Source organism: Sorex araneus, chromosome 2, assembly GCF_027595985.1.
Source record: "Sorex araneus isolate mSorAra2 chromosome 2, mSorAra2.pri, whole genome shotgun sequence".
Lineage (NCBI taxonomy): Eukaryota > Metazoa > Chordata > Mammalia > Eulipotyphla > Soricidae > Sorex > Sorex araneus.
In genome coordinates this window covers 225422196-225445964 of record NC_073303.1, presented here as the reverse complement: position 1 = coordinate 225445964, position 23769 = coordinate 225422196, and the positions used below count along the sequence as shown (strand labels likewise).

Below are 23769 nucleotides of genomic sequence, written 5' to 3'. Positions count from 1 at the left end.
GGTAGGATGGCCCGGGGCACACCACCCGGAGGCTGGGCACAGTCAACCGGGCACCGCCCGGGCTGCCCCCTGCCGGCGCGCCAGGCCCCGGGCCGCTGCTCCTTGGGAGACACTTCACCGTCCCCCAAAGCGTCCTTCTGCTGTCTGTCGTGGAAGCAAAAGCCCTGCCCGCTGCGGCGCCAGCAGAGCAAACGTCGCGGGGGGCGCCCGGGGGGCTGCCCTGCGCTCGGAGACCCTGTCCTCTGGTCGCTGCGCGGTTTGGGGCCTCTCTGAGCCCCACTTCCCCCCCTCCTCATTCTCAGGGGAAGCCCAGGGCTGATCTATTTATAACCGGGTTTCAGGTTTGCGCCCCGGAGCGGGCTTCGCAGGGCCGCGGCGCCCTCCCCCGAGGAGACCAGCGCGGGGACCCCGGCGGCGAGGGGCGGGTTATGTAACCGGGTGCACGGCGCGCGGGCCCGCAGGGGGGCCGCGGGCGGGGCGGGGCGCGCGGGCTATTCCGGGCGCCGCTATTTTTAGCCCCATTGATGAGTCTGCGTCGCCCGCCGCCGCCGGGATTCCGGAGACGTCAATGGGCGCGCGTCACGGTCCCCGCCGGGGGAGGCGCGGCCGCGGCGCGGGCGGCGGGCGGCGGGGGCGGGGGGCGCGGCCGCGGCCGGAACTGCGGCCCGGGGGGCTGCGCGGGGGTGGGGGGCGCGGCGGCTCGGCGGCTCGGGCGCCGGGCGGCGGCGCGGCGGGGCCTGGCACGGGCGGCCCGAGCCCCCCGGACCCCCGGCATGGGCGCCCGGGCGGCGAGGAGCTGCGCCCCCCTGGCCGGGGCCAGGCCGCGGAAGGCGGGGGTGGACGCGCGAGCCCGGCTCGCCCGGCCAGGTGAGGGGGGCTGCGTGCATGGGGCTGGGGGCGGGGGGGTCCCCGAGAGAACGGAGTCCGCGGGGAGGCGGCGGTGCCCGGGACCCGGGATCCGGGGTCCGGCCAGCGCGCGCGCTCTAGGTGGCCAGGCCGGAGACGTGCCCTCCACACCTCCCTGCCCGCGCCAGCTCCGGGGTTCGGGTCCAGCGGTAGGGGGGAGCGGGGTTGGTGGGTGGAACCCCGTCGTGGGACCAAGAGAGAAGCGGGGTGGGAGGGGGGTCTCGCCCGGAGCGGCTCCAGGACTCAGAAGCGCAGCGGGGATGGCGCTCACAGTGTTTGGGGGGCTTGGGGGCTTGCTTTTGAGTTTGGGGGCTCGAGTTGCTGGCACGCGGGGGAAGGAAGGTGGGCAGAGGCAGATGAGGCGCATAGCACCTCACCTAAATGTTGCATGAATGGGGAGCCGTTAGCCTCTGTGTGTGGGGGTGGGGTGGGAGGGGTGACCAAGGGTGGCCCCCAGGCTTGGTCCTAGCCCCGTCAACGGTGAGTGCTTAAATGAGTGACCCGGAGGTTTCAAAGGGAAGCCATCTCATCCTGCAGCGGCGGGTGACCAGTGGGAGCTGGAGGATGGGCCAAGGCTAGTAAGATGAACTGTGCCGGGTTTTAAATCCTGAGGCTGGTGCTGTAGTGCGGGCCTTTGCCCACTCCACGGTGCCCCCCTACCCCTACTCCCCTGCCCCGTCAAGGGGGTGCCTGGCCCTGGACTGCCTGGCCAGATTTTCAGGGTTTCCATCCCAGCTCTGCTAGTTCCTAGCTGTGTGAGCTTGGGCAGGGTACTCGACCTCTCTGTGCCTTCCTTCAGTCACGGGTAGACGAGTCATCGTGATAACCCCTTCCTCATAATGTTGTGAGGCTAAAACGAGAAAATGCATGTAAAACCGCAGGTAATGTATCTAGCATCTGGGCTTCCGTATGTAACGGCTGCTGTGTTTATTGTCAGTAATAGTAACAGGCCCGTGTCTGGGTGCAGAGCCTGGGGCCAGCAGCGGCCTCAGCTGCAGGAGATGCTTCAGGCAAGTGTGAGCCATAGCACAGCGGGTAGGGCGTTTGCCTTGCACGCGGCTGACCTGGGTTCAATTCCTCCATCCCTCTCGGAGAGCCCGGCAAGCTACTGAGAGTATCCCGCCCGCACGGCAGAGACTGGCAATGCACTCCGTGGTGTATTCGATATACCAAAACCAGTAACAACAAGTCTCACAGTGGAGACGTGACTGGTGCCCGCCCGAGCAAATCGATGAGCAACGGGCGACAGTGCCACCGACAGACAGTGGAGTTCAGCCAAGACTCAGATCCTTGATAGGAATTAGGACTCTGCGGAGCTGTAGCCCAGATGGGGGGCTCCTGGGTGTAGGGCTGTGACCCCCTCCCAGGGAGCAGCCCTCAGACATTGGCTCTACCCCCAGATCTCCCTTAGCTGAAGGCCCTCCCCACCTCCTTCCGGGGGGACCCTCTTGGGGCCGGGTCCCAGCGAAGGCCAGTGTGAGCGACCCCCTGATCCGCAGCTGCAGGCAGTGTGGCTGGGCGGTCAGAGCAGCCCTCAGCTCAGGCCCCGGCGGGAAGTGGGGGTGCTGGGGGGAGTAGGAGGAAGCCTGGCTGTGAAGGGCCCGGGCAGAGGACACAGTCCAGGCGAAGGGCCGGGACGTAAGGTCACCACCTTCTCCTCCAGGCTTGCGCAGTGCAGCTCTGACTGTGACCCCCTCCGTCCCTTCCTTTCTAGACCCCGGATCCGGGGGCATCTGGGCTTCTGGGATGTCACATGATCAAGGCCCCAGTCAGTCCCTATCAAATGCTTGTTGAGTGACTGTGAGGGAGGGAATTTTGATCTGTGACAGGAAGGGTGTTCGATTCCTGCCAACACAAGTAGGAATCACCCTGGGCACCAGCTGGGTGCCTCTCGCGGGCTTCTGTTCTCAGACACAGAGGGGGAGGAGGGGACAGCTGGGGACTCGGGTCTGATGGTGCAGGAAGAGTTGGCCTCCCACTCTTTTCCCCAGCTGCGGGCAGCGGGGGGCGGGCAGCTGGAGGCCCTGCAGACAGTAGGAGAAGACGATGACAGGTGACAGCGTCATTCAGGGAAATGGGTGTAGCCCAGGTGTGTGTGTGTGGCTGGGGGGGGGGACCCGGGGCCTTACACAGACAAGGCATGTGCTCTACCCTGAGCCATGTTCCTAGCCAGGGGGAAGTGTTCACAAGTTTTGTTTTGTTTTTTTTTTCCTGCTTTTTGAGTCACACCTGGCAATGCTCAGGGGTTACTTCTGGCTCTGCTCTCAGGAGTTCCTCCTGGCAGTGCTCAGGGGACCATCTGGGGTGCCAGAGATTGAACCCAGGTTGCCATGTGCAAGGTAAATAAACATCCTCCCCGCAGTACTATCGCTCTGGCCCCATGTTTGAGGCTTTTTCAAAGATTTTGTTGGGGCTGAAGAGAGCTCCGCAGGCCGTGTCGTGCTTTGCACAGGGAGGCCGGGCCCAGCTCCCTGCCCGCTTGCTTTGGCCAGTAGCCCAGGGGCAGCCCCCGAGCACGGAGGCAGGGATGGGAGGTTCCCCAGCCTCACCTGCGTGGCTCCCCCAGCAGTCAAATAAACGTGATTTTTCTTTCTTCTTTTTTTTTGGCATTTTGGGTCACACCCGGCGATGCTCAGGGGTTACTCCTGGCTCTGCACTCAGGAATTCCTCCTGGCGGTGCTCAGGGGACCATACAGGCTGCTGGGAATCCAACCCCGGTCGGCCGCGTGCAAGGCAAATGCCCTACCCGCTGTGCTGTCGCTCCAGCCCCAATTTTTCTACCTTTTATTTTTGGGTCACACCTGGCACTTCTTAGAGGTCATCCTGGTGGGGTTTAGGGGACCACCGACAGCACGGAGGGACAAACTGAGGTCAGCTACACACCAGGCACGTGCCCCCTCTCCCTCCACTTCCTTAATTTCCTTCCTGCTTGGGACTGGAAGCCCCCAGCAGCTTCAGGCTCCCCCCCCCCCTTGCTCTCTCATGGCCTTCACTCCCTGCTTTCCCTGTACCGCGGGGCAGGGGCCGAGAGGAGCTGCTCTCCGTATCCGGGAGCAGATCCGGAGCTGACCAGCCCTTAGCCGGTGACCCCGGGGCAGGGGTCAGGAGAGGAGGAAGTGCCCCTCCTGACTCCCATCATGGAAACCGTGAAGGGAGACACCCACTTCTCTCTTTCTAGACCTCAGCTCCTCGGGTGTGGGGCGGCAGCCTGGTGCGCCTGACTTTGGGGTCCCTGCCCTCCAGAGCCCAGCGGAGGGAGGGTCCTGTGAGGGTGGGGGAGGGAAGGAGAGACGGGGGAGGGCGGGCCTGGGTCAGGGGTGCTCTGAGGGTCGGTGATGGCAGCTGGGAGAGGCTAGACAGGGTGGGGGTCTGGCGCAGCCCCCTCCTCAGCATCACAAAACCCCCTCCTTGCCAGCCCATGCTCACCCCACGGCAGTTAATTTTAGAGATGTCACTTGCACGCTGTCATCTCTGCAGATGGGAGGGCTGTGACGCACAGGGCGCTTATGTAACTTGCCCCCAGTTACAAGTGGCGGAGCGAGGATTTGAACCCGGGCATCTGGGCCCCGCACGCCGTGCCCAGCTCTCTGCTCCCAGCCCGCGGTTGCGGGGGGGGCTGTTCCCGTTCGGGCACTGGAGCCGCAGCACAGCCCCCTGGACCGGCCCCCTTGCCCTTTGCTCTCCGGGCTCTGCTGCCCGCTGACCCCCTGCCCTGAGGGCTGGGAGGCCGGGTGGGCACCGCCTCCGCCCCCGAGTTCTCTTCTCTGCCTGACTGGCTCCGGCTGCAGTCAGGGGCTGGTTGCTGGCTGGAGGCACCCCCAGGAGGGCTGCATGCTCGGGGTCTCCGTGGCTCACAGGGCCCCTAAAGCTGCTGGGGCACAGCAGGACCTCCACCCCCCACCCCTGAGCTGTTGGCAACTGACGGGCAGGATAGGGGGTCCTGGGGCTGGCTTGCTCCCCCGCCACCCCCCGCCCCATGGCCTGGGCCCGGCCCCCACTCCCTCTCCCTCTCCCTCTGCCCGGCTGCCTGGGGCCTTCTTGCTTACACCAGCTCCCCCTCTAGGCCGCCACCATGGACAGAGGTCAGCGCCCGCTGAAGACCAGGGCACTGCCGGAGAGGGACCCGAGTCTGCGCACCCATCCTGAGGGGTAAGTGCCCGCTGCCGCTGCAGGCCTTTTGCACCCCGGGGTGCCCTCAGGGGCAGAGGAGGGGTGGAGCTAGGCGGATGTGGTTAGGGGAAGGAGGGGAACCCCGGCAGGCAGAGGTGGCCGCCCTCGGCCCAGCAGAGCTGTTCTCTCCACCGTGTGGGGCGGGGGTGGGGGAAGCCGGTTCGCAGCAGCCCAGCTGGGGGCCCCTGGGCCCAGGTGACATGGCTAGTGGGGGCGGGGAGAGGTGCAGGCTGACAGCTGCGAGCAAGACAGCAGGTGCAGGGCCAGAGGCGGGGCACACAGGGTGAGAGGCTGCCCGAGGGGGCTGTGCGAGGGAGGCCCGGCCGTGGCCACAGTCCTCACCAGGGCACCCTGGGGCCTTTGGGCTGTGGTCTGGGGGAGGGGTCCCGTGATTGGGGAGGGCCTGGCTGAGGACAGGGACAGACCCCCAACTTTTCCCCCGCGTCCCCAGGAGAGCACATCTCAGCCTGGTGCCCTGGCCAGAGGGATCCTGCGGCCCCAGATGAAGAAACTGAGTCATGAGAAATAGTTGGCCTTCCACAGCCCTCCGAGGAGGACATGGGGAGCCAAGATGAGAACTCGGGGGCTGGAGAGAGAGCCCAGTGGGGAGGGCGCCTGCCTTGCACACAGTTGACCCGGGTTCGATCCTCAGCATCCCATCTGGCCCTCTGAGCCTCACCTGGAGCGATTCCTGAGTGCAGAGCCAGGAGTGACCTCTGCAAGACACCAGGTGTGGCCCCCAAAACAAACAAACAAACAAAAAAACCCCAAAAAATGAAAGAAAAGATGGAAACTAGGTTTCCGAGGTTCAGGGTAAGCCCAGAGACCTGCTCGCTCGCCTGGACTGAGGCTGCTGCAGGCACGGCCCCCGCTGCTTGAGGGGAGGGAGGCGGGCGCCCCGGAGTGTGGGAGTGGGGTTCCCCGGGCCTTTCCCCGAGTGGAGATTGGGGAGAGGCCCAGAGCACCCTAGTTTTGGTTCCCATGTTGGCCGAGGTGCAGCCCGGCACCCAGCCAGGAAGCCTTTGATGCCCTCCTCCCTGCCCCCCCCAGGCCCGGGGGGCCTCTCTGAGCAGCGCCCCGACGTGCGGGCCCGCAGGCACCCTGGGTGAAGCCGGACTCGCGGTCTCCCCGCCGACAGCCTGGCCCTCGGAGTGTGGGGGCCCCACAGTGGAGGTGGGGTTCCCATCCTGGCCTGGGATGGGAGGGGAAGCCTCGCGTCCGGGGCTGGGCGGGCTGCAGCTGGCCTCCCCCTGGCAGCAGGCCCCGTGCACGCCTCAGCCGGGGGCAGGGAGGGGATTTACTCTGAGGAGCAGCAGGTGTCCCTGGCCGGCCGCGCGCAAACACGAAGATGACAGCGCGGGCCAGGTGTCCGTCCCTCTGCGGGGCCCCCGTTCTACGCTCTGCCCGAGCTGGCCCCCCGAGAGGCCGCCCTCTTCCTGGGAACACAGTGGCGCGGCAGGATTCCTGCGTGCACGTCGTTGTTTGGGGGGGGACGGTGGGGATCGCGCGGATTCCCACGTCAGACGCGCTGCCAAGGCCACGCCGAGGGGCTGCCAGCCGGGGCCCCAGAGGGCTGTGCTATTGGTCTTATGACGTGGGCACCTGCCTGCCAGGCCTGGGCACGGGCCCAGGGTCACGCTCACGCCGGGGCTCCTGTCAGCTGACTATTTTGGGCTCTTGCTGACCTGGGCCAAAGTCAGGCCTTGGCCAAGAGGGCCCCAAGGCTGCTCCCCTGTCCCCGGAGGCCAGCTCTGGTTTCTGCTATATAAACACGGGAGGACACGCTGGCCTGGAGACAGCCTCAGGGCCCCGGCCTGCTCGGCGGCGGCTGCTTCTCCGGCTGCACGGCCCACAGGCCAGTCGCGCCCGAGGGGCTCCCCGCGGCACCCGGAGAGCCCCCAAAAGACCCTGGGCTTCTCCCCCCTACAGCCGTCGGGATCTCAGGGGATCAAAGCGACGGTGAGTCCTGGGAATGGGGAAACTGAGGCATGGACTCAGGACCACCCCTTGTGACTGCACTGTGATCTCTAGCCTGAGAGGAGGGGGGGACACGGGGTGAGGGGCAGCACCCAGAGGAAGGAGGGGACAGGCACGGCCACCGCCAGTGACGGGAGTTGGGAACGCTTCCTAGCTGGGGCTCCGGGGCGCGGAGGTAGCCTGGGTGAGGCACTTTCTCCTTCTGAGATTTCCAGTGGGGTCTCCGTCCCCTTCCCCCGATTGGCCTGGGCAAAGCACTGATGTGTGCGGGCCAGGGAGAGAGGGGGTGAGCTGGGTGGCCACCCCGTGGGGTCCTGGGACCCCGGGCTGGGTGAAACTAGGGCTCGGCTCCGCACGGCTCTGCTCTCCTCTCCCTGCTGGCTCCCCTGCTGCTGTGAGTGCCCGCGAAGGACTGAGTGAGAGCTGGCAAGGGTGCCCACAGTCACCGCAAACTCGCTGCCCGGGCCTCGGGCCAGGGGCTTGGGGCCGGCTGGAAGCAGCAGCGGCGCTTTACGTGGGAGGCTCCGTACTCGCCTCAGTCCTTGGGGGGGGGGGGGACAACCCACCACTTTTTCCCTTGCCGAACGTGAGCCTCTAAACGAATCCAGAGCCCGAGACTAAAAATACTTTAACAATAGGAAAATGCATCAGTCTTTCCGGCTGGGGCTGGTTATCAGAGGGTTTTTATTTCGGAATTTGAAATTTTGCCCAAGGAGGTTGGGTGGAGGCCTTGGCCTCGCGGGAAATGGGGTGCGTGTCGATGGTCTCTGTGGCGTTGGGAGACCCTCCGAGGGGGAAAGGCCCGAGCCGGGCCCGCTGAGGGCACCCGATGGAGATTGGAAGAGGGAACAGAGGCCCCGGCCCATCCCGCCAGAGGAAACCCAGGCCCCCACGGGCCTCTCAGTGAGGCTGAGTTTTCAATCTCCGAGCTGCCCCTTCCTGCCACGGGTAGCCCCGGTGGTCTGGCCTCGGGGCAGTCGAAGAGACCAGTGGCTGGAGGCTCCACTGCCTCTCTGGACACACGCTGGCCTCTTGAACGACCCCGTGCAGCGGGGAGCCATGATCAGGCACTCGCCAAATCCACAGGCAGGGACCACCCAGCCCAGGTGGAAGCCCGTCCTGGCGCCCGTCATCCCACCCCCAGATCCGCAGATACCGGAAGGGCAAGGCGGCCTGGGGTTACAGCTCATCTCTCATTCTTGAGGACGGGGGCCTGCTGGCACCTTTACCTGGTGCCCCAGGATCCTGCTGCAGTCTGCAGAGTCCGGGCCCCAGACACGTTCTGCATTGGTGTTGCTCCCGCCTTCCCGTTAGCGAGAGGGTTGGATTCTCCCGGCTGGCACGAGGGGTGCAGGAGGGGCGCGGTATTGGGAGGGGGCCGAGTCTGGATCCTCAGCAGGTGAGGAAGCATTCCCAGAGAGGGGGGAGGGCGAGAGCACCCCGGCTCCCACCCTGGGTCTCCTGGCTCCTAAAAGCACCTCCTTTAAAATTTTTTTAAATTTGATTAAAACACCATAATTTATAGTTATCCATAGTTGAATTGTAGATGTACAATATTCCAGCACCAGTCCCACCACCACAGTCAACTTCCCCTCCACCAGTGTTCCCAGGTTCCCTCCTATAACACACACAGACACACACACACACACAGACACACACACACAGACACACACACACACACACACACACTCTCAGACACACCAGCTGCCCTCTTGACAGGCACCTTTTGAAGTTGTTAAAATTTGGGCTTCATGTTTTCTGTGGTTTGGATATTTGGCTTTTTCATTCCTTAATACCTCTGAGGGACCCGAATCCCCTTGGCCTGCCCCCGACCCTGTTGCTTCTTGGCTATCTCCTCTCCCCCTCCCATTCGCTGTTTCGTCCCTTCTCTCCTCCCTATACTCTGGGACCCAGGGTGATCTGGCATCCTTCTTAAAACATTGCAATCTCTCATTTATATGTGGTATTCTAAATACCACATATAAATGATATTATCGTGTGTTTCTCCTTCTCCTGCTTGCTTCACTTAACATGATACTTTCCCGTTCCATCCATGTTGCCGCGAATGACATGGTTTTATCATTTCTTACAGCTGCGTAGTATTCCACTGTGTATGTATCCCACATCTTCACAATCACTTACCTGTCATTAGACGTCGAGGCTGATTCCAAAAGGCACCCCCATCTTTTGTCTGCCACGGGCAGGGGTGAGGGGTGGGTGTGGGGCAGTGACTGTTCTGCTGGTATCCTGAAAGCTATTTGGGGAGCAATCAACACCTGCAGGGTCATGATAGGGCCTGGGCAAGGCTAGGGCTCCAAATTGAAGGTCTGAGCTTGGCCGGCCCCACCAGTCCCCGTTCCCAGAGTGACCATGGGAAGCCCCCGGGCAGAAATCAGGGCTTCCCAGCCACAGCAGGATCCCCCAGCCAGGTCCCAGGCAGGAAGAGGAAGTGGCAGGTCACCGGGGCCTGGGACTGAGGAAGGGAAGCCCCCAGGGCTCCTTAGGGGAGAGGCAGAGCTCTGGGCCTCTGCCCGGAGGCGGGATAGGGTGCTTGCCCTGCGTGATGCCGAGCGGGATTTGATCCCTGGTATCCCATGTGGTCCCACGAGCTCTGCACGACTCACACCTTGTATGTGGGTTAATATGGATTCCTGAGTCTAGAGCAGGAATAACCCCCCTGAGCATCACGGAGGTGACTCCAAAATAAAAGGGAAGGCCGAAGTGGCTCCTGGTAAAACTCGGGCCCGGGTCTGGGCTAGGAGCCAAGTGGAAGATGGGAGGTAGAGCCCCACCTGCTCCAACCCCTACCTGCCACCCCCTTTTCTGGGAATGACGGTGGACAGTGGTCCCCTCGGCGCCTATTCTGGGCTACTCACCGTGAAGGATGCATGTAGGGCACCCCTCCAAGGTGGGGTGCACAGGGGCCGGCCCCCAGTCTGTTCCCATGAGGGAGCACGTGGTCAGTCCCCAGCCACTGAGAGCTCAGAGAAGGAAAGGCAGGACCAGTGATGCGCTCAGCGCCTGGGGTGTAGGGCTCTGCTCTCAGCCCGGGAGGCACTGGCTTCTCTCTGCTCCAAGTCCCGTGACACGGGCGGGGAAGCAGCCTGGTGAGTTCCCAGCCTGCTCTCCGGGCAGGGTCCTGTGGCCACTGGAAGGACATCTCTGGGGGGAAAGGCAGGTGCCGTGCCTGTAGGAAAGCATGCCGAGTGCAGGCGTGAGTCTTGCAGAGCTCAGTAACCTTCCCGGGGAGACCCTGGTCTGGCAGAGAGGCACCGGGTGCCTGGGATTGGGGGGTGCTTGCTAGGGCTGAGGCAGGGCCGGGAATGTGGCTCAGAGACGTGTGAGCTCTGGATTCAGTCACTAGCGCTGGGAAAAAAAAAAAAAAAACACCCGAAAGACAAAGATTGAGGTCCACGGGGGTCAGAAACCCCACGGGGGTCTGGAGTTCACCGCCAGGAAGTGTGTCCCGCAGAAAACTGGGACTAGACCATGGATCAGTGGGCGGGGCATGTGTTTTGCATGTTGGAGAGCTGAGTTGGAACCAGCATGGCATGGTTCCCTGAGCACTGCTGGGAGCGACCCCTGAGCACCACCAGGTATCGGCCCCAACACCAACCCTGGGTCCTCACCTGGGTTCCATCCCCGGCACTCCGTGTGGTCCTGAGCACCACCAGGAGGAAGCCCTGGGTGCAGAGCCAGGAGTCACCCCTGAGCATTGGTGGGTGCGACCCCAAAGCCAACAAACAGAAAGAAAGTGTGGGCTCTGGTTCTGAACCTGGAAGGCTGGGGAGAGGGTAGGGAACCCAGGTGGGCTGCCTTGGTCCAAAGTCCAGCCCTTGCTTGGTGACCCCCCTGCCCGCCCCCACCGCCCTCCAAGAAGGTGCTTGTCACCAAGTTAGATGGCCGCAGGGCCTGGCGTGCTCTGGGCAGGCCGGCCTGGGCCCTGTCTGTGGGGGCAGGCAGCTCGAGCCCGACTGGGTGGCAGTGTTTTGTCACCAACAGGACGTCTCCCCCGTGTTGTCCCTGTGGGGTCACAGCCCTGCCTTCCCTTCTTGGCCTGGCCTCAGGCTCTGGCTTCTTAGGGATGCTTCTCCCCTCCCTGCCTGGCCCTGCCCTGGCTCCCCCTGCCCGAGCGCCTCACACACACCTCACTCTTTCTGCCTTTGCCTTTTGGCGGGTGTTTGGTGGGCTACTCCCAGCTCAGTGCTCGGGGTTTGCATCTGGCAGTGCTCGGGGGTACCACCCCGTGCCTTCTGCCTGTGCTCAACCCCTGCGCTCTCCCTGGCTGGCTCCTGCGCTGAGGAACTGCACTGGACCCGGAGTCTGTGCATCCTGCCAGCTCACTGTCAGGACGCCAGATCCCCCCTTAGCTGACCCCGCGCCCCGAGACTCAGCCCATCCTCACCCTGGGGAGCACCTTCCCCTCCTCTTTACCTGCAGCGTCCACCTGGGCCGCCACCAGAATGGCCAGGGGTAGCTGTGGCTGCGTCTCCTTCCTCTGCCTTCGTGGTGCAGAGTGTGTAGTGGTCAGCGCCTCCTGGGCCGCGGTCCTAGGGCTGGAGGAGCCAGGCCTGGGCCCAGACTGTCCCCATCACGCTTGCCTTCCCGGGACTCCTGCTAGGCTTCCCGAGAGGCCCCGAAACTTCCACACCTTCCTTCTGGCTCGACTCACCTGGGGGCTTGTACAACTGTGTCTTTCTAATACTCCCGACCACAGTCAAGGGTGAGACCCCAGAGCTCCTCGCATCTGGGGGCGGGACCCAGGCTTTGGCGGTTTTTAAGTCTGTCCAGGTGGCGCCAGAGCCCATGGGAGGCGAGGGCTGCTCTGGGCTGCTGTTACAGTGGGGGAGGTGGGTGCTGGCCCGGTTGGCTTCGTGCTCAGCGGACCAGGTTCCGGCCAGGCTGATGCCAAAACACCTTCTTTACTGGGTGGGTGGGCCAGGTAGAGCTTTGGCCAGGCCTTCAACTGAGCATAGTTGTGATTTCGTTTTGTGGGCACTATACCTGGTGATGCATAGGGCATTGCTCCTGGCTCTGCACTCAGGAATCACTCTTGGCGGTGCTCAGGGGGCCATATGGGATGCGAGGGACCGAACCTGGGTCGGCCACATGCAAGGCAAACAGCCTACCCGCTGTACCATTTTTCCGGCCCCAGCTGTCATTTTCTGAGGAGCGCTCCTCTGTTTTGGGGAACTCCACCCCAGGACAGGATGGGGAAGCCTGCTTGTGACACGGCGGGGAGGTGGCTTCACCATCCTAGACTTACTGGGTCCTCTGGATTTGAGTCTGCAAAACGGAGCCCCTGACTTAGCATTAGCAGTTTCTTACCTTTTTGAAAAACTGGAATCTGGGCTGAGGAAAGAGCCCAAAGGGCTGGAACCCCAGTTTTCCATGTGCAGGGCCTGTGAATGCCGTTCTGTGCCTCTCAGGGCCCCCAGGCATACCAGGATGTGACCCCCTGTGGCCCCCTGCATGCATGGGCCGAGCACCGAGCTCTCTGGCCCATACAGCAGGGCTGAGTGTTCCCAGGACTGGCCCCAGGCCCTCTGAACACTGCCTGGGAGTCCTCCTATAAGAAAGAAAATATGGGGCTGGAGCGATAGCACAGCGGGTAGGGCGTTTGCCTTGCACGCGGCCGACCCGGGTTCGAATCCCAGCATCCCATATGGTCCCCTGAGCACCGCCAGGAGTAATTCCTGAGTGTAGAACCAGGAGTGACCCCTGTGCATTGCCGGGTGTGACCCAAAAAGCAAAAAAAAAAAAAGAAATAAAATAAAAACTGTGGAATCCAACCTTTTTTTTTCTTCAAGGAATATCTTAGGCCAAAGTCCTGAACAAAGAAAAATTTGTCCGAGGTGGGGTGGAGACCCTGGACAGTCGGGGCCTATTGTTCTGGTCCCTTCCTTCTCCCTCCCAGGGGGTCTCAGGAGGATATTTGGGAAAGTCGGGGCTCTCTGGTGGGAAGCCTGCCCAGCTGAGACTGTTTGTGGGGGCGCTAGGGGCTGCGGCAGCCAGACAGTGGGAAAGAAGAGTCCAGGTTGGTTGAGCTGACGGTGTGGGGCGCGGCCGTGCGCGGCCCAGTGGGAATGGGGAGCCCAGAGTGAAGTTGAGGGGGGAGAGGGTTAAGGGGTGAGTTCGGCCTCCAGAGGAGTGGGGTGGCCGCTGGCCTCAGGGACTGCAGAGACCAGCCCTGCCGGGAGCATGTGAAGTGTGAGGTGCTGCTGGGACACTTGGGAGGGCAGAACTGGGGGACTGGAGGTGAGGTGTGGACAGTGGGGGCCGGACTGCAGGGTGGACGGGGGACAGGAGAGGGGTAAGCGTCGGGGAAGCAGGCACCTCTGATGTCGGCTACAGGGGAGAAGGGGACCGGTGGGGTCCCAGTGGGGTAGGGGAGCTTCCTGCAAGTAAGGGGTGATGTCATCACAGGGAAGGCTCAATCTGCAGGCCCTGTCTGCTGCTGGTGGAGGTGACAGGTCAGAGCCGCAGGCCCCTCCAGCTGCGGAAAGAGGGGAGACCCCCATCCATCTGAAGCGCGGGAGCATATCTGACCAGAGTGTGTGAGAAGCTGTCCCAGGTGCCATCATGCTGTGTGACCTTGAGCAAGTGCCATCTTTTTTTTTTTTTTGCTTTTTTGGGGTCACACCTGGTGATGCACAGGGATTGCCCCTGGCAGTGCTCAGGGGACCATATGGGATGCTGGGAATCAAACCTGGGTCGGCCGCCTGCAAGGCAAACGCCCTACCCCGCCGTGCTGTCCCTCCAGCCCCGTGCCATCATTTCTGAGCCTTGTTTGTTTATAAAAGGGGGAAGCGTTGGCACAAAAATTTCTCAGGCCCCACCGGTGCTGAAGTTTGATCTCTCCCAGCCCCAGTGCGCTGGCCCGGCGGGGACGGGGAGACTGGGGCCAGTTCCCATTGGCCCTTCTGGGCCCCAGCAAACCCCTGCCCTCCGGAAGGTACTTTGCATGGGAAATTGGGGGAGGGAATTAGCGGGAGCCACCGTGCCCCGCGGCACCTCTCCTGGAGCCCGGTGCCCACGCCTCGAGCTGAGCCGGCCGCGGGCCGTCGGGAGGGCAGCCCTGAGCTGGCCGTCGCGCAGGGCCAGGGGCCTCGTGGCAGAACTCGGGGGGCGCTGCTGGGTCCCGAGGGAGCTCGCGGCGCCCGGCGAGCACTTGGCGGCCAGGAGCAGCCGGGGGCTGAGCACATCCTCGGTGGGAAGCGCCGGGCCGCGGCTCGACAGCGCCCTCCTCTCCGGCGCGGGCTCCCCGGGTCAGTTTATTTCGGACCCGGGGGGCCCCCCGGGGCCGGGTCCCGGGCTTGGTGGGGGGAAGCCTCGCGGGTCGGCGAGCTGCTATTTTTAGCGCGGCCTGCCAGCGCGAGGGGCCTATTTATAGATCAAACAATCCGCGCTCTCTGCGTCAATGGAACCCCGCGTGCGTCACGCGCACAGACATTCCAGGCCCCCCCCTCGCCCCGCCCCCTCGGGCTCCCCGGCTCCGCGCCTCCTCCCGCCGGAACCGCGCCGCCCCCCTCGCCCTTGTATGGCCAAAGCTCGCCGGGCCGCGTGCGTCAGTGGCGCCCCCGCCCCTCCCCGTGCGTCACGGAGCGCTTAAGAGGAGGGTCCGGCGCGGCCGGGGAGCCCCAGTGGCAGAGGCTGCGAAAGTTGGGGAGTGTGCAGGACTGCAGGAGCGCACGCGGGACCAGGGACCGGGGACCAGGCAGTGACTCGGGGCGCTGGTCCGTGCCAGGGGGAGCAGGAGCCGGCCGGGTAGGTGCCCTTGTGGGGAGGGAGCGTGCATGCGAGCGGGGCGCTCGGCTTCGCCTTTCGGGATGTTGCACGGAGGAGCGGGGGTGAGAGGATGTTGGGGACTCTCAGCTGTGCCGTGCGGCTCTGGAGCCGGGCAGTCGCGGATGGGACGGGGCGCGGACCCGGGTCCGCCGGGAGCCCGCGGGACCCGGAAGGTGTGCGTGTTTGGGGGGGGGGGCAGGGGCGAAGCATTGGCCACGCAAGGTGGAAGCCGCAGGGGGTTGGGGTTGGCGCCAGGAGTGAGACTTGTCCAGCAGGCGGCTGGCTGTCGTTCTGCCTCGCCGGGCGCCCGAGGGGGCACGTGGAACCCAGGACTTGGGTGCTGGGGGGGGGTCTTAGCGGGGTGTACGCTAACGGACCCGAGGGCCCCTCTGCTCAGCCCTCTCCTGCTGCGCCCCCGAGGCTGCTGGACTTCAGAGGCGGTGGCAGTGCTCGCAGGGGTCCCGGCCCCAAGTTTCTGCCTGAACTCTGTCCGGAGCCCTCTGGCTGGCCCCGGGGAATCCTGTGCATGGGGACTGGACTGCGCGCCGGAGGGTCCCGCTGAGTTAGCCCCCAGCAGGGCTGGGGCCCTGGAAGTACAGGGAAGATTGTTTGAGCTGTATGCAGGATCCGTGTGTGTGTGTGTGTGTGTGTGTGTGTATAAGAGAGAGAGAGAGAGGAGGCGCTTGCTCCCTGTCCCCTTGTCTGTCCCAAGGGATCCTGGAGGGAAGTTGCTAGTGTGAGGTCTCTGGTGTAGCGCTGCCTGGAGGATTACCCCCCCCCATGCCGCCACGCAGATCACCTCAGTGCCCTCCCCACCCCCAGTCCCCGTTGGCGCCTACAGGTAGGCACAGCCTGCGGCTTGCTCAGCATAACAGGTGCAAACCACATTGTTGCCAGGACCTGCCTGGAGCCGGATTCTCCCTGCTCCCTCCTCAACCCCGCCTCTTCCTCCTCCCCGTGGCACTGCCCTGCTGCCCACAGCGAGGTGTAGGTCCATATCTGGTGTCCTTAAGTACCTGGGAGGGGGGTGCTGGGGGGGGTGTTGATCCGGATGTGGGACAGTCCAAGTGGAGAAACAGGATTTGAATAAGGCAGGAACGCCCAGCTCCGCGTGGCTGCTGCCTCCCTGCCACCCCAGACCCTTCCCTGCTGCCCTCGGTGCAGGGAGACGTGGCCACCCGCATCTCTGGGAGGTGGACAGGCGCTGTTGGTGGGCGGCCCACTCCCGGGGCTTTGGTGACTGTATTGGTTGTGGGGGGGGGGGAGTGTGGCTGCGGGGGTCTCGGACCCAGGAAGTTGGAGAGAGGTGTGGGTCAGACCCACTGGGGCTGTCCCCTGGATGTTGGCACTGGGCTCGCTCCCCCGCCCTCACCGCGGTGGCCATCCAGGCCCAGAGGTGGGCTGGCAGCTGTCCTGTGGCCCCCTGGCTTCTTTTGGGACCGTGCGACCCTCGAAGGGTTCCCGTGGAATGATGCTGGGCGCTCCCCCGGCTAAGGGTTCGAGCGATGAGACACCCTTTGCTGAGGGCTCGAGATTCTTTGGGGCGCAGATACTGGACCGCCCACCCAGCCTCAGTTTCCCCCGCAGAGCTGCTGGACTGTAGGCGCCTCGGGGCTCTGGGGTGGAGACCGTTCCTCTGCAGACCTGTCCATCCTCCTGCAGCCCCGGGGCCGGACACCCCTCCCCAGGCCCTGGGGAGTCGGGGACTGACTTTCTCCTCCCGGGAGCACCCCTGGCGGCGCGGAGTGGGTGCTCCTCCCCAGATGGCAGGCCTGGGGTGCGCGTGGGCTTCGCTCAGTATGTAGGGTGGGGGCGGGGAGGGCCCCGGCACGTGGCTGCGGAGGCCACTTTCTCAGCAGCTGGGCCTTCGCCGGCTCCTCTGCATTTCCAGGGCACCCTTCTTCTGCCCAGACACGCTGGGGAGGGCGCGAGGGAACCGTGCAGAGCTGCAACGGGCCAGGGAATATTCCAGAAATACCGGGTGGAGAAGTAGCGAATCTACTTCTACTGGGTTCAGGGCTCCTCCACCCACTTCCTCCTGGTTCCCTCCACATCGAGAGGAGCAGGGCTGGGGGGACACAGCTGCCCCCCTCCTGCGGTGCTGGGCGCTGCCTCCCACCCAGCCCCGGGGGGGCTTCGTGACAGGGGAGTCAAGATGGTACTTGGCCGAGGGCCAGGATGCCTAGTTCCTGTCCCCTCTGAGGCCGCAGTGTCCCAGGCCCCGGTCCTGACCTCGGCTGCCCTCCCGCTCGCCCCCTCCAGAGATGCCCTGCATCCAAGCCCAGTATGGGACACCAGCACCCAGCCCGGGACCCCGAGACCAGCTGGCCAGTGACGCCCTGACTCCCGATCTCAGCAAGCCCGCCATGGACCTGGCCAGCCCCGAGGCTGCCCCCGCCGCCCCCACGGCCCTGCCCAGCTTCAGCACCTTCATGGACAGCTACGCCGGCGAGTTCGACACCTTCTTGTACCAGCTGCCGGGAACGGCCCCGCCGTGCTCCTCGGCCTCCTCCTCGGCCTCCTCCACCTCCTCCTCCTCCGCCACCTCCCCTGCCTCCGCTTCCTTCAAGTTCGAGGACTTCCAGGTGTACGGCTGCTACCCCGGGCCCCTGAGCGGCCCCCTGGACGAGACCCTGTCGTCCAGCGGCTCTGACTACTACGGCAGCCCCTGCTCGGCCCCGTCCCCCTCCACGCCCAGCTTCCAGCCGCCCCAGCTGTCCCCCTGGGACGGCTCCTTCGGCCCCTTCTCCCCCAGCCAGACTTACGAAGGCCTGCGGGCGTGGACAGAGCAGCTGCCCAAGGCCGGGCCGCCGCAGCCGCCCACCTTCTTCTCCTTCAGCCCCCCGGCCGGCCCCAGCCCCGGCCTGGCCCACAGCCCCCTGAAGCTGTTCCCCTCGCAGACGGCCCACCCGCTGGGGGAGGGCGAGAGCTTCTCCCTGCCCGCGGCGTTCCCCGGCCTGGTGCCCACGTCGCCACACCTCGACGGGTCACGGATGCTGGATGCGCCCATGACCTCGACCAAGGCCCGGAGTGGGGCTCCGGGGGGCAGCGAGGGCCGCTGCGCCGTGTGCGGAGACAACGCCTCCTGCCAGCATTACGGGGTCCGCACCTGCGAGGGCTGCAAGGGCTTCTTCAAGGTATGCGGCGGCCCTGAGTGCTCAGGTCTGGGTCCTCCTCGGCCCGACTCTGCCCTGCAGGCTGGGGGCCCCCTGGTCAGCAGGGGTTGGCACCTCTCCTCAGAGGGCTGAGAGGTGGGCAGCGGGTCGTGGGGGCAGTGTCTTCGCCGGCCTCTGCCCTCCCTCCCGCACGCCGGGGTCCGCGGGAAGGGACCGTGGGCGCTGGTGTCCTGGCAGGAGATGAAAGTGCTGGAAAGTGGAGTCGGAGCTGGAGGGCCGGGGGTGGATCGGGAACGGGCTGTGTGTTTGTCCCAGCGCTGGGCACCCACCTCGCCTCCCCGCAGCCCTGCGCTTGCCGCTCTGTGTCCCAGACAGACTTGGGCACATTGAGGAGCACAGGTGTCTGGCGGGCCGGGGAGCCCCTAGCCTTGTAGCCCGGGGGGGCTTCTTCCTCCTGAGGCCGAGAGCACCTCCCAGTGTTCCCCAAGACTTTCTTTCTCCTCCCCCCGCCCCATCTCTCCCTCCCCTGCCACCCAAATGTTAGGAAAATAGCTGCGAACAGAGGGCGCTTTTGTCTGGGACAGCGGCAGGATCTGGACGGTCCCCTCCCTGCTCCCCCTCCCCTGACAGCCTGTTCCGTGTCGCCCCTTTCCAGCGTACGGTCCAGAAAAACGCCAAGTACATCTGCCTGGCCAACAAGGACTGCCCTGTGGACAAGAGGCGGCGGAACCGTTGCCAGTTCTGCCGCTTCCAGAAGTGCCTGGCCGTGGGCATGGTGAAGGAAGGTGGGTAGCTGGGCCGGCGGGCTGCAGCCCCCCTCCCCAGCATCTGGCCGGCTTGCTGCGGGGGTGGGCATGCCTGGCTCAGTTTCGCACACGAAATGAGTGGGGCGTGGCCCCTGCGACCCCCGGTCCCCTGAGTCAGGGGTGCTGTTCAGCTTTGGCGGGTGCTTTGGGCTGAGTCCTTTCCCTGGGTCCCTCCCCATTGGCCTCACTCCTGTCCTTTCTCCGCAGTTGTCCGGACAGACAGCCTGAAGGGGCGGCGGGGCCGGCTCCCCTCCAAGCCCAAGCAGCCCCCTGATGCCTCCCCCGCTAATCTCCTCACCTCGCTGGTCAGGGCGCACCTGGACTCCGGGCCCAGCACCGCCAAACTGGACTACTCCAAGGTGAGGCCCACCTGCTCTCACCATGGACCGTGCCTTCGTGCACTGTCTCGGAGGTCCGGCTGAGGGGCCTGGAGGAAGTGGCCAGGGTGGGAGGTGGCCCACTGGGAAGGGAAAGTGCGTTTGTGCCAGCAGCAGAGACCCTCACTCGGACGCGGCCCTTTAAGGTGAGGCCTTTTCTGAGGTGCTCATCCCCCCCCCGCCCCCTTGTAGTTTCAGGAGCTGGTGATGCCCCACTTCGGGAAGGAGGATGCCGGGGACGTGCAGCAGTTCTATGACCTGCTCTCGGGGTCCCTGGAGGTCATCCGCAAGTGGGCCGAGAAGATCCCCGGCTTTGCCGAGCTGTCCGTGGGCGACCAGGACCTGCTGCTGGAGTCCGCCTTCCTGGAGCTCTTCATCCTCCGCCTGGCCTACCGGTGAGCTGCCCGCCGCCGCCCACAGGGCTGCCCCGGCCACCGCGCTACCCTCCCGAAGCCTGACCACCGCCCGCTGTGTCCATCCGCCAGGTCCAAGCCGGCCGAGGGGAAGCTGGTTTTCTGCTCGGGCCTGGTGCTGCACCGGCTGCAGTGTGCCCGTGGCTTCGGGGACTGGATCGACAGCATCCTGGCCTTCTCGCGCTCCCTGCACAGCCTGGTCGTCGACGTCCCCGCCTTCGCCTGTCTGTCAGCGCTTGTCCTCATCACAGGTGCGTGGTGGCCCCAGGCTGGGCCGCAGGGGCAGGGTGCCAGGGCCAGGGGGCTGGCACTTCCTGCACCTCTACTTTGTGAAGGGGCGGTCACTGGCCTTTAGAACCAGCCGCTTTAGCTGAAAGTTCCCGAGTGTCGGCGTCGTCCATTCCAGACCTTGTGTGTGTGACTTAGAGGCTTGTTTTTGTTTTTTTTTTTTAATTTTTTTTCAATCTTGCTGAGGGGCTGGAGCAATAGTACAGTGGGGAGGGCGCTTGCCTTGCACGCGACCAACCCAGGCTCGATTCCCTGGCATCCTCTATGGTCCCCCGAGCCAGGAGTAATTCCTGAGTACTTGAGCATCACCGGGTGTGGCCCAACAAGAAAAAATTTTACTGAGTTGGGCCGGAGAAATAGTTCACAAAGGACTGAGAACATGCCTTTTTTGTTTTGTTTTTGAGCCACACCCAGTGGTTCTTGGGGAAAACCACTCGATGCCAGGGATTGAACCCAGGCCTTGTGCCGGCAAAGCACAGACACTCAACCCATTGAGCGAGACCTCTCCCATCCTGCATGCAGGAGACTGGGGTTCGAGCCCCGCACAGCCCCTGAGCACACACCTGAGAGTAGCCTGTCAGCATTTCCGGTGTGGCGCTGTCATAGGGAAAATGACCCACAAAATTTCTCACCGAGTGGTGGTGCCTATAAAGGGGCCAGAGAGATACTGCAGTGGGGAGGACATTTGCCTTGCACGCGGCCGACCTTTGTTCAATCCCTGGCATCCCATATGATCCCCCAAGCACCCCCAAGAGAAGTGGGGTGCAGAGTCAGAAGTAACCCCTGAGAATCGCTGGGTGTGACCTAAAAGAAGGCATATAAGAGATAAATCTCTGAGGACTCATCACCCTGGGTAGAAACTAGATGTAGAATGTCCATGGACATGGGTCGGAGCTATAGTCTAGTCGGTCAGGGGCTTGCATACAGCCAACCCGGGTTTGATCCCCGGCATCCCATCTGGACCCCCGAGCACCACCAGGAGTGATTCCAGGGTGCAAAGGCAAGGGTAAGCCCTGAACATTGCTGGCTGTGGCCCAGAGAGAAAGAAAGAGACATCACCACCCTCCTCGGGCTCCTCCTAGCCTGGGCTCTTTGCAGATAAGAGCCGCTCTCAGCATTCTCAGACTGCAGCCTCGGGGACGGGCACTGGAGTAAAGTGGCAGATTCTCAGGTCACTTCCTTGTTTTCTCGTAAATCACCAGAGTTAATCCTGTTCTTTCTTTCACTTAAATTTCACAGGCCACAGAGATAGTACAACGGGTAGGGTGTTTGCCCGGCTCAGTCCCTGCCATCCCATATGGTCCCCTGAGGACCACCAGAATTAACCCCTGAGCTCCACCGGGTGTGGTCTAGAACCGGGAAAAAAAAAAAAAAAGAAAACAGGCAAAATTTCACAGTGGTCCCAGTCACACAGAACAAAGCGCATGGCAGGTGGGTGGTCTCTGAGACCCCCTTCTCAGGGCCATGACTCAGCTGTACAGCCTTGCATGGGTGACGCCCTGGGTTGATTCTTGGCACCCCCAAAACACTGCTACTCCTCTCCAGGGCTTTTCAGAACCATCTAGAACAAAACTCACTGGCCTAGCAGACTGCCTTATTATTATTTTATTTCTGATTTTTGGCCCCACCCAGTGATGCTCAGAGCTACACCTGATTCTGTGCTGAGGGGCCACTCCTGGCAGGACTTGGGGGTCTCTATGGTGTGCTGGGGATTGAACCCTATTTGGCTGTGTGCAAGGCAAATGTACCTGCTCTACTCTAAATAAATCTGGTCCCCAGGGTTTTTTTCTACGTTTTGATTTTTGGACCACACCTAGTGCTGTTCAGGGGTTATTCCTGACTCTGCACCCAGGAATTACTTTTGGCGGTGCTCAGGGGACCATATGGGATGCTGGGGATTGAACCCAGGTCAGCTGCATGCAAGGCAAGTGCTCTAACCACTGTGATATCTCTCCGGCCCCCAGGTTTTATTGTTGTTGTTGTTGCTTTTTGGGTCACACCTAGCAATGCTCAGGGGTTACTCCTGACTCTACACTCAGGAATTAGTCCTGGCTGTGTTCAGGGGACCATATGGGATGCTGGGAATTGAACCCGGGTCAGCCACGTGCAAGGCAAACGCCCTCCCCACTGTGCTATCGCTCCAGCCCTGTTTTTTTTTTTTTTTATTGTTTGGAACTTTGGGTATGTCATTTCACCTCCCAGTGCCTCTGTGTCTCCTAGAGGATGAGCATCCTGAGCACCAGAATTGGGGGTGTCGGATAGGACTCACGGGGGGGGGGGCGGGGCCTCTGGGCGGGAGGCTGTGGCAGTGGTCAGGGCGGCCTGTCCAGACCTGGGGAGGCGCTCGCCCTCGGTGTGTGGCTCACGCTGCTCTCCTTGGCTCCGCAGAGCGGCACGGGCTGCAGGAGCCGCGGCGGGTGGAGGAGCTGCAGAACTGCATCGCCAGCTGCCTGAAGGAGCACATCTCGGCCGTGGCGGGCGAGCCCCAGCCGGCCGGCTGCCTGTCGCGCCTGCTGGGCAAGCTGCCCGAGCTGCGGACCCTGTGCACGCAGGGCCTGCAGCGCATCTTCTACCTCAAGCTGGAGGACCTGGTGCCCCCTCCGCCGATCGTCGACAAGATCTTCATGGACACGCTGCCCTTCTGACGCTGCCCGGGAACACACGTGCACTCCGCGTGCACTCCGCCAGCTACACACGTGCCTTCAGCCCCCGGCCCGAGCTGCACAGGACTCACGCCCGGGGAGGGGCCTGCTTCACGGGGGGGGTCACCCCTTCTCTCCGTCTTACTCCCAGCCTGGCCCCGGCCTTCATGTTTTTGTAAGATAAACCGTTTTTAACACACACCGCTGTGCTGTAAATAGGCGAGATGCTGCTGTAAATACGGGAAGGGAGAGGTTGAGGCTCGGGGGCGGGCGGGGCGGGAGGGGCGCGCCCTGCCCCCCAGCCCGGCAGGCCTCTCTGGCCCACCTGCTCTGTGCCTCCCCTCCTTCCACTTGTACATAAACTCACTCTAGGAAGAAGACAAATGACAGATTCTGACATTTATATTTGTGTATTTTCTTGGATTTGTAGTATGTGACTTTTCTGATTAATATATTTAATATATTGAATAAAAAAATAGACATGTAGCTGAAACTGGGGTCCCGTGCATATCTGACACCCTTGGTCCCCCACTGCAGAGGGTCTGAGAGACACATCTGTTGAAGAGGACCAGCCTGAGCCAACGGCCCGTTTCCTCTTCTGTAAAAGGTGTATGTAGGGGGCTGGAGAGATAGCACAGCGGGTAGGGCGTTTGCCTTGCACGCGGCCGACCCGGGTTCAAATCCCAGCATCCCATATGGTCCCCTGAGCACCACCAGGAGTAATTCCTGAGTGCAAATCCAGGAGGAACCCCTGAGCATTGCTGGGTGTGGCCCAAAAAGAAAAAAAAAATGTATATAACAGCATCTGCTTCCTGGGCTGTTCACTTGTTTTTGAAGGGGGGTCCCGGGGGTGGGTCCCTGGGCTCCTACGTACAAGGTATGACTCCGCCATGAGCTCCCACCACCGCCCTCGTTTCATGCTGAGAGCTAGAGAGACAGTTGAGTGGCTACGGCACTTGCCTTGCACGCGGCCCACACAGGTTTGGTCCCCGGTACCCCATATGGTGCCCTGAGCCCCTCCAGGAGTAATCCCCGAGTGCAGAGCCAGGAGTGAGCCCTGAGCACCTCCGGGTGTAGCCCCCAAACGAAACAAGAAAGAACGTGTGCTGAGGTGCCCAGGCCTGGCCAGGCTGACTGCCCAGTGATAGGCAGTCTGACTGTCACACGTGTCACTCTGTCCTGCTTCCCGCTGCCAGGCCTCATGTCTGAAGAGCAGGGAGGGGGTGTACCCGACCCCTCACAGGGCTGCTGGGTTCAGGGTGGGGAGTGTGGGGTGAAAGGCAGCT

The 23769-nt window shown here is 63.3% G+C and overlaps 1 protein-coding gene across 3 annotated transcripts; it reads left to right on the top strand.

The window, feature by feature from the left end:
* The first annotated feature begins 722 nt into the window (after positions 1-722).
* NR4A1 (nuclear receptor subfamily 4 group A member 1) lies at positions 723-22976 on the top strand. Of its 3 annotated transcripts, XM_055127961.1 has the most exons (9): positions 723-867; positions 4970-5055; positions 5528-5806; positions 17104-17978; positions 18613-18742; positions 18971-19122; positions 19333-19535; positions 19626-19804; positions 22230-22976. In XM_055127961.1, the coding sequence occupies exons 4-9, from the start codon at positions 17106-17108 to the stop codon at positions 22484-22486; spliced, it is 1794 nt and encodes a 597-aa protein (XP_054983936.1). In that variant the 5' UTR covers positions 723-867; positions 4970-5055; positions 5528-5806; positions 17104-17105; the 3' UTR covers positions 22487-22976. The 3 variants fall into 3 exon arrangements, with proteins under 3 accessions (XP_054983936.1, XP_054983935.1, XP_004601548.1); XM_055127960.1 differs by lacking the exon at positions 5528-5806; XM_004601491.2 differs by lacking the exons at positions 723-867; positions 4970-5055; positions 5528-5806 and adding an exon at positions 14663-14820.
* Positions 22977-23769: the final 793 nt, after the last annotated feature.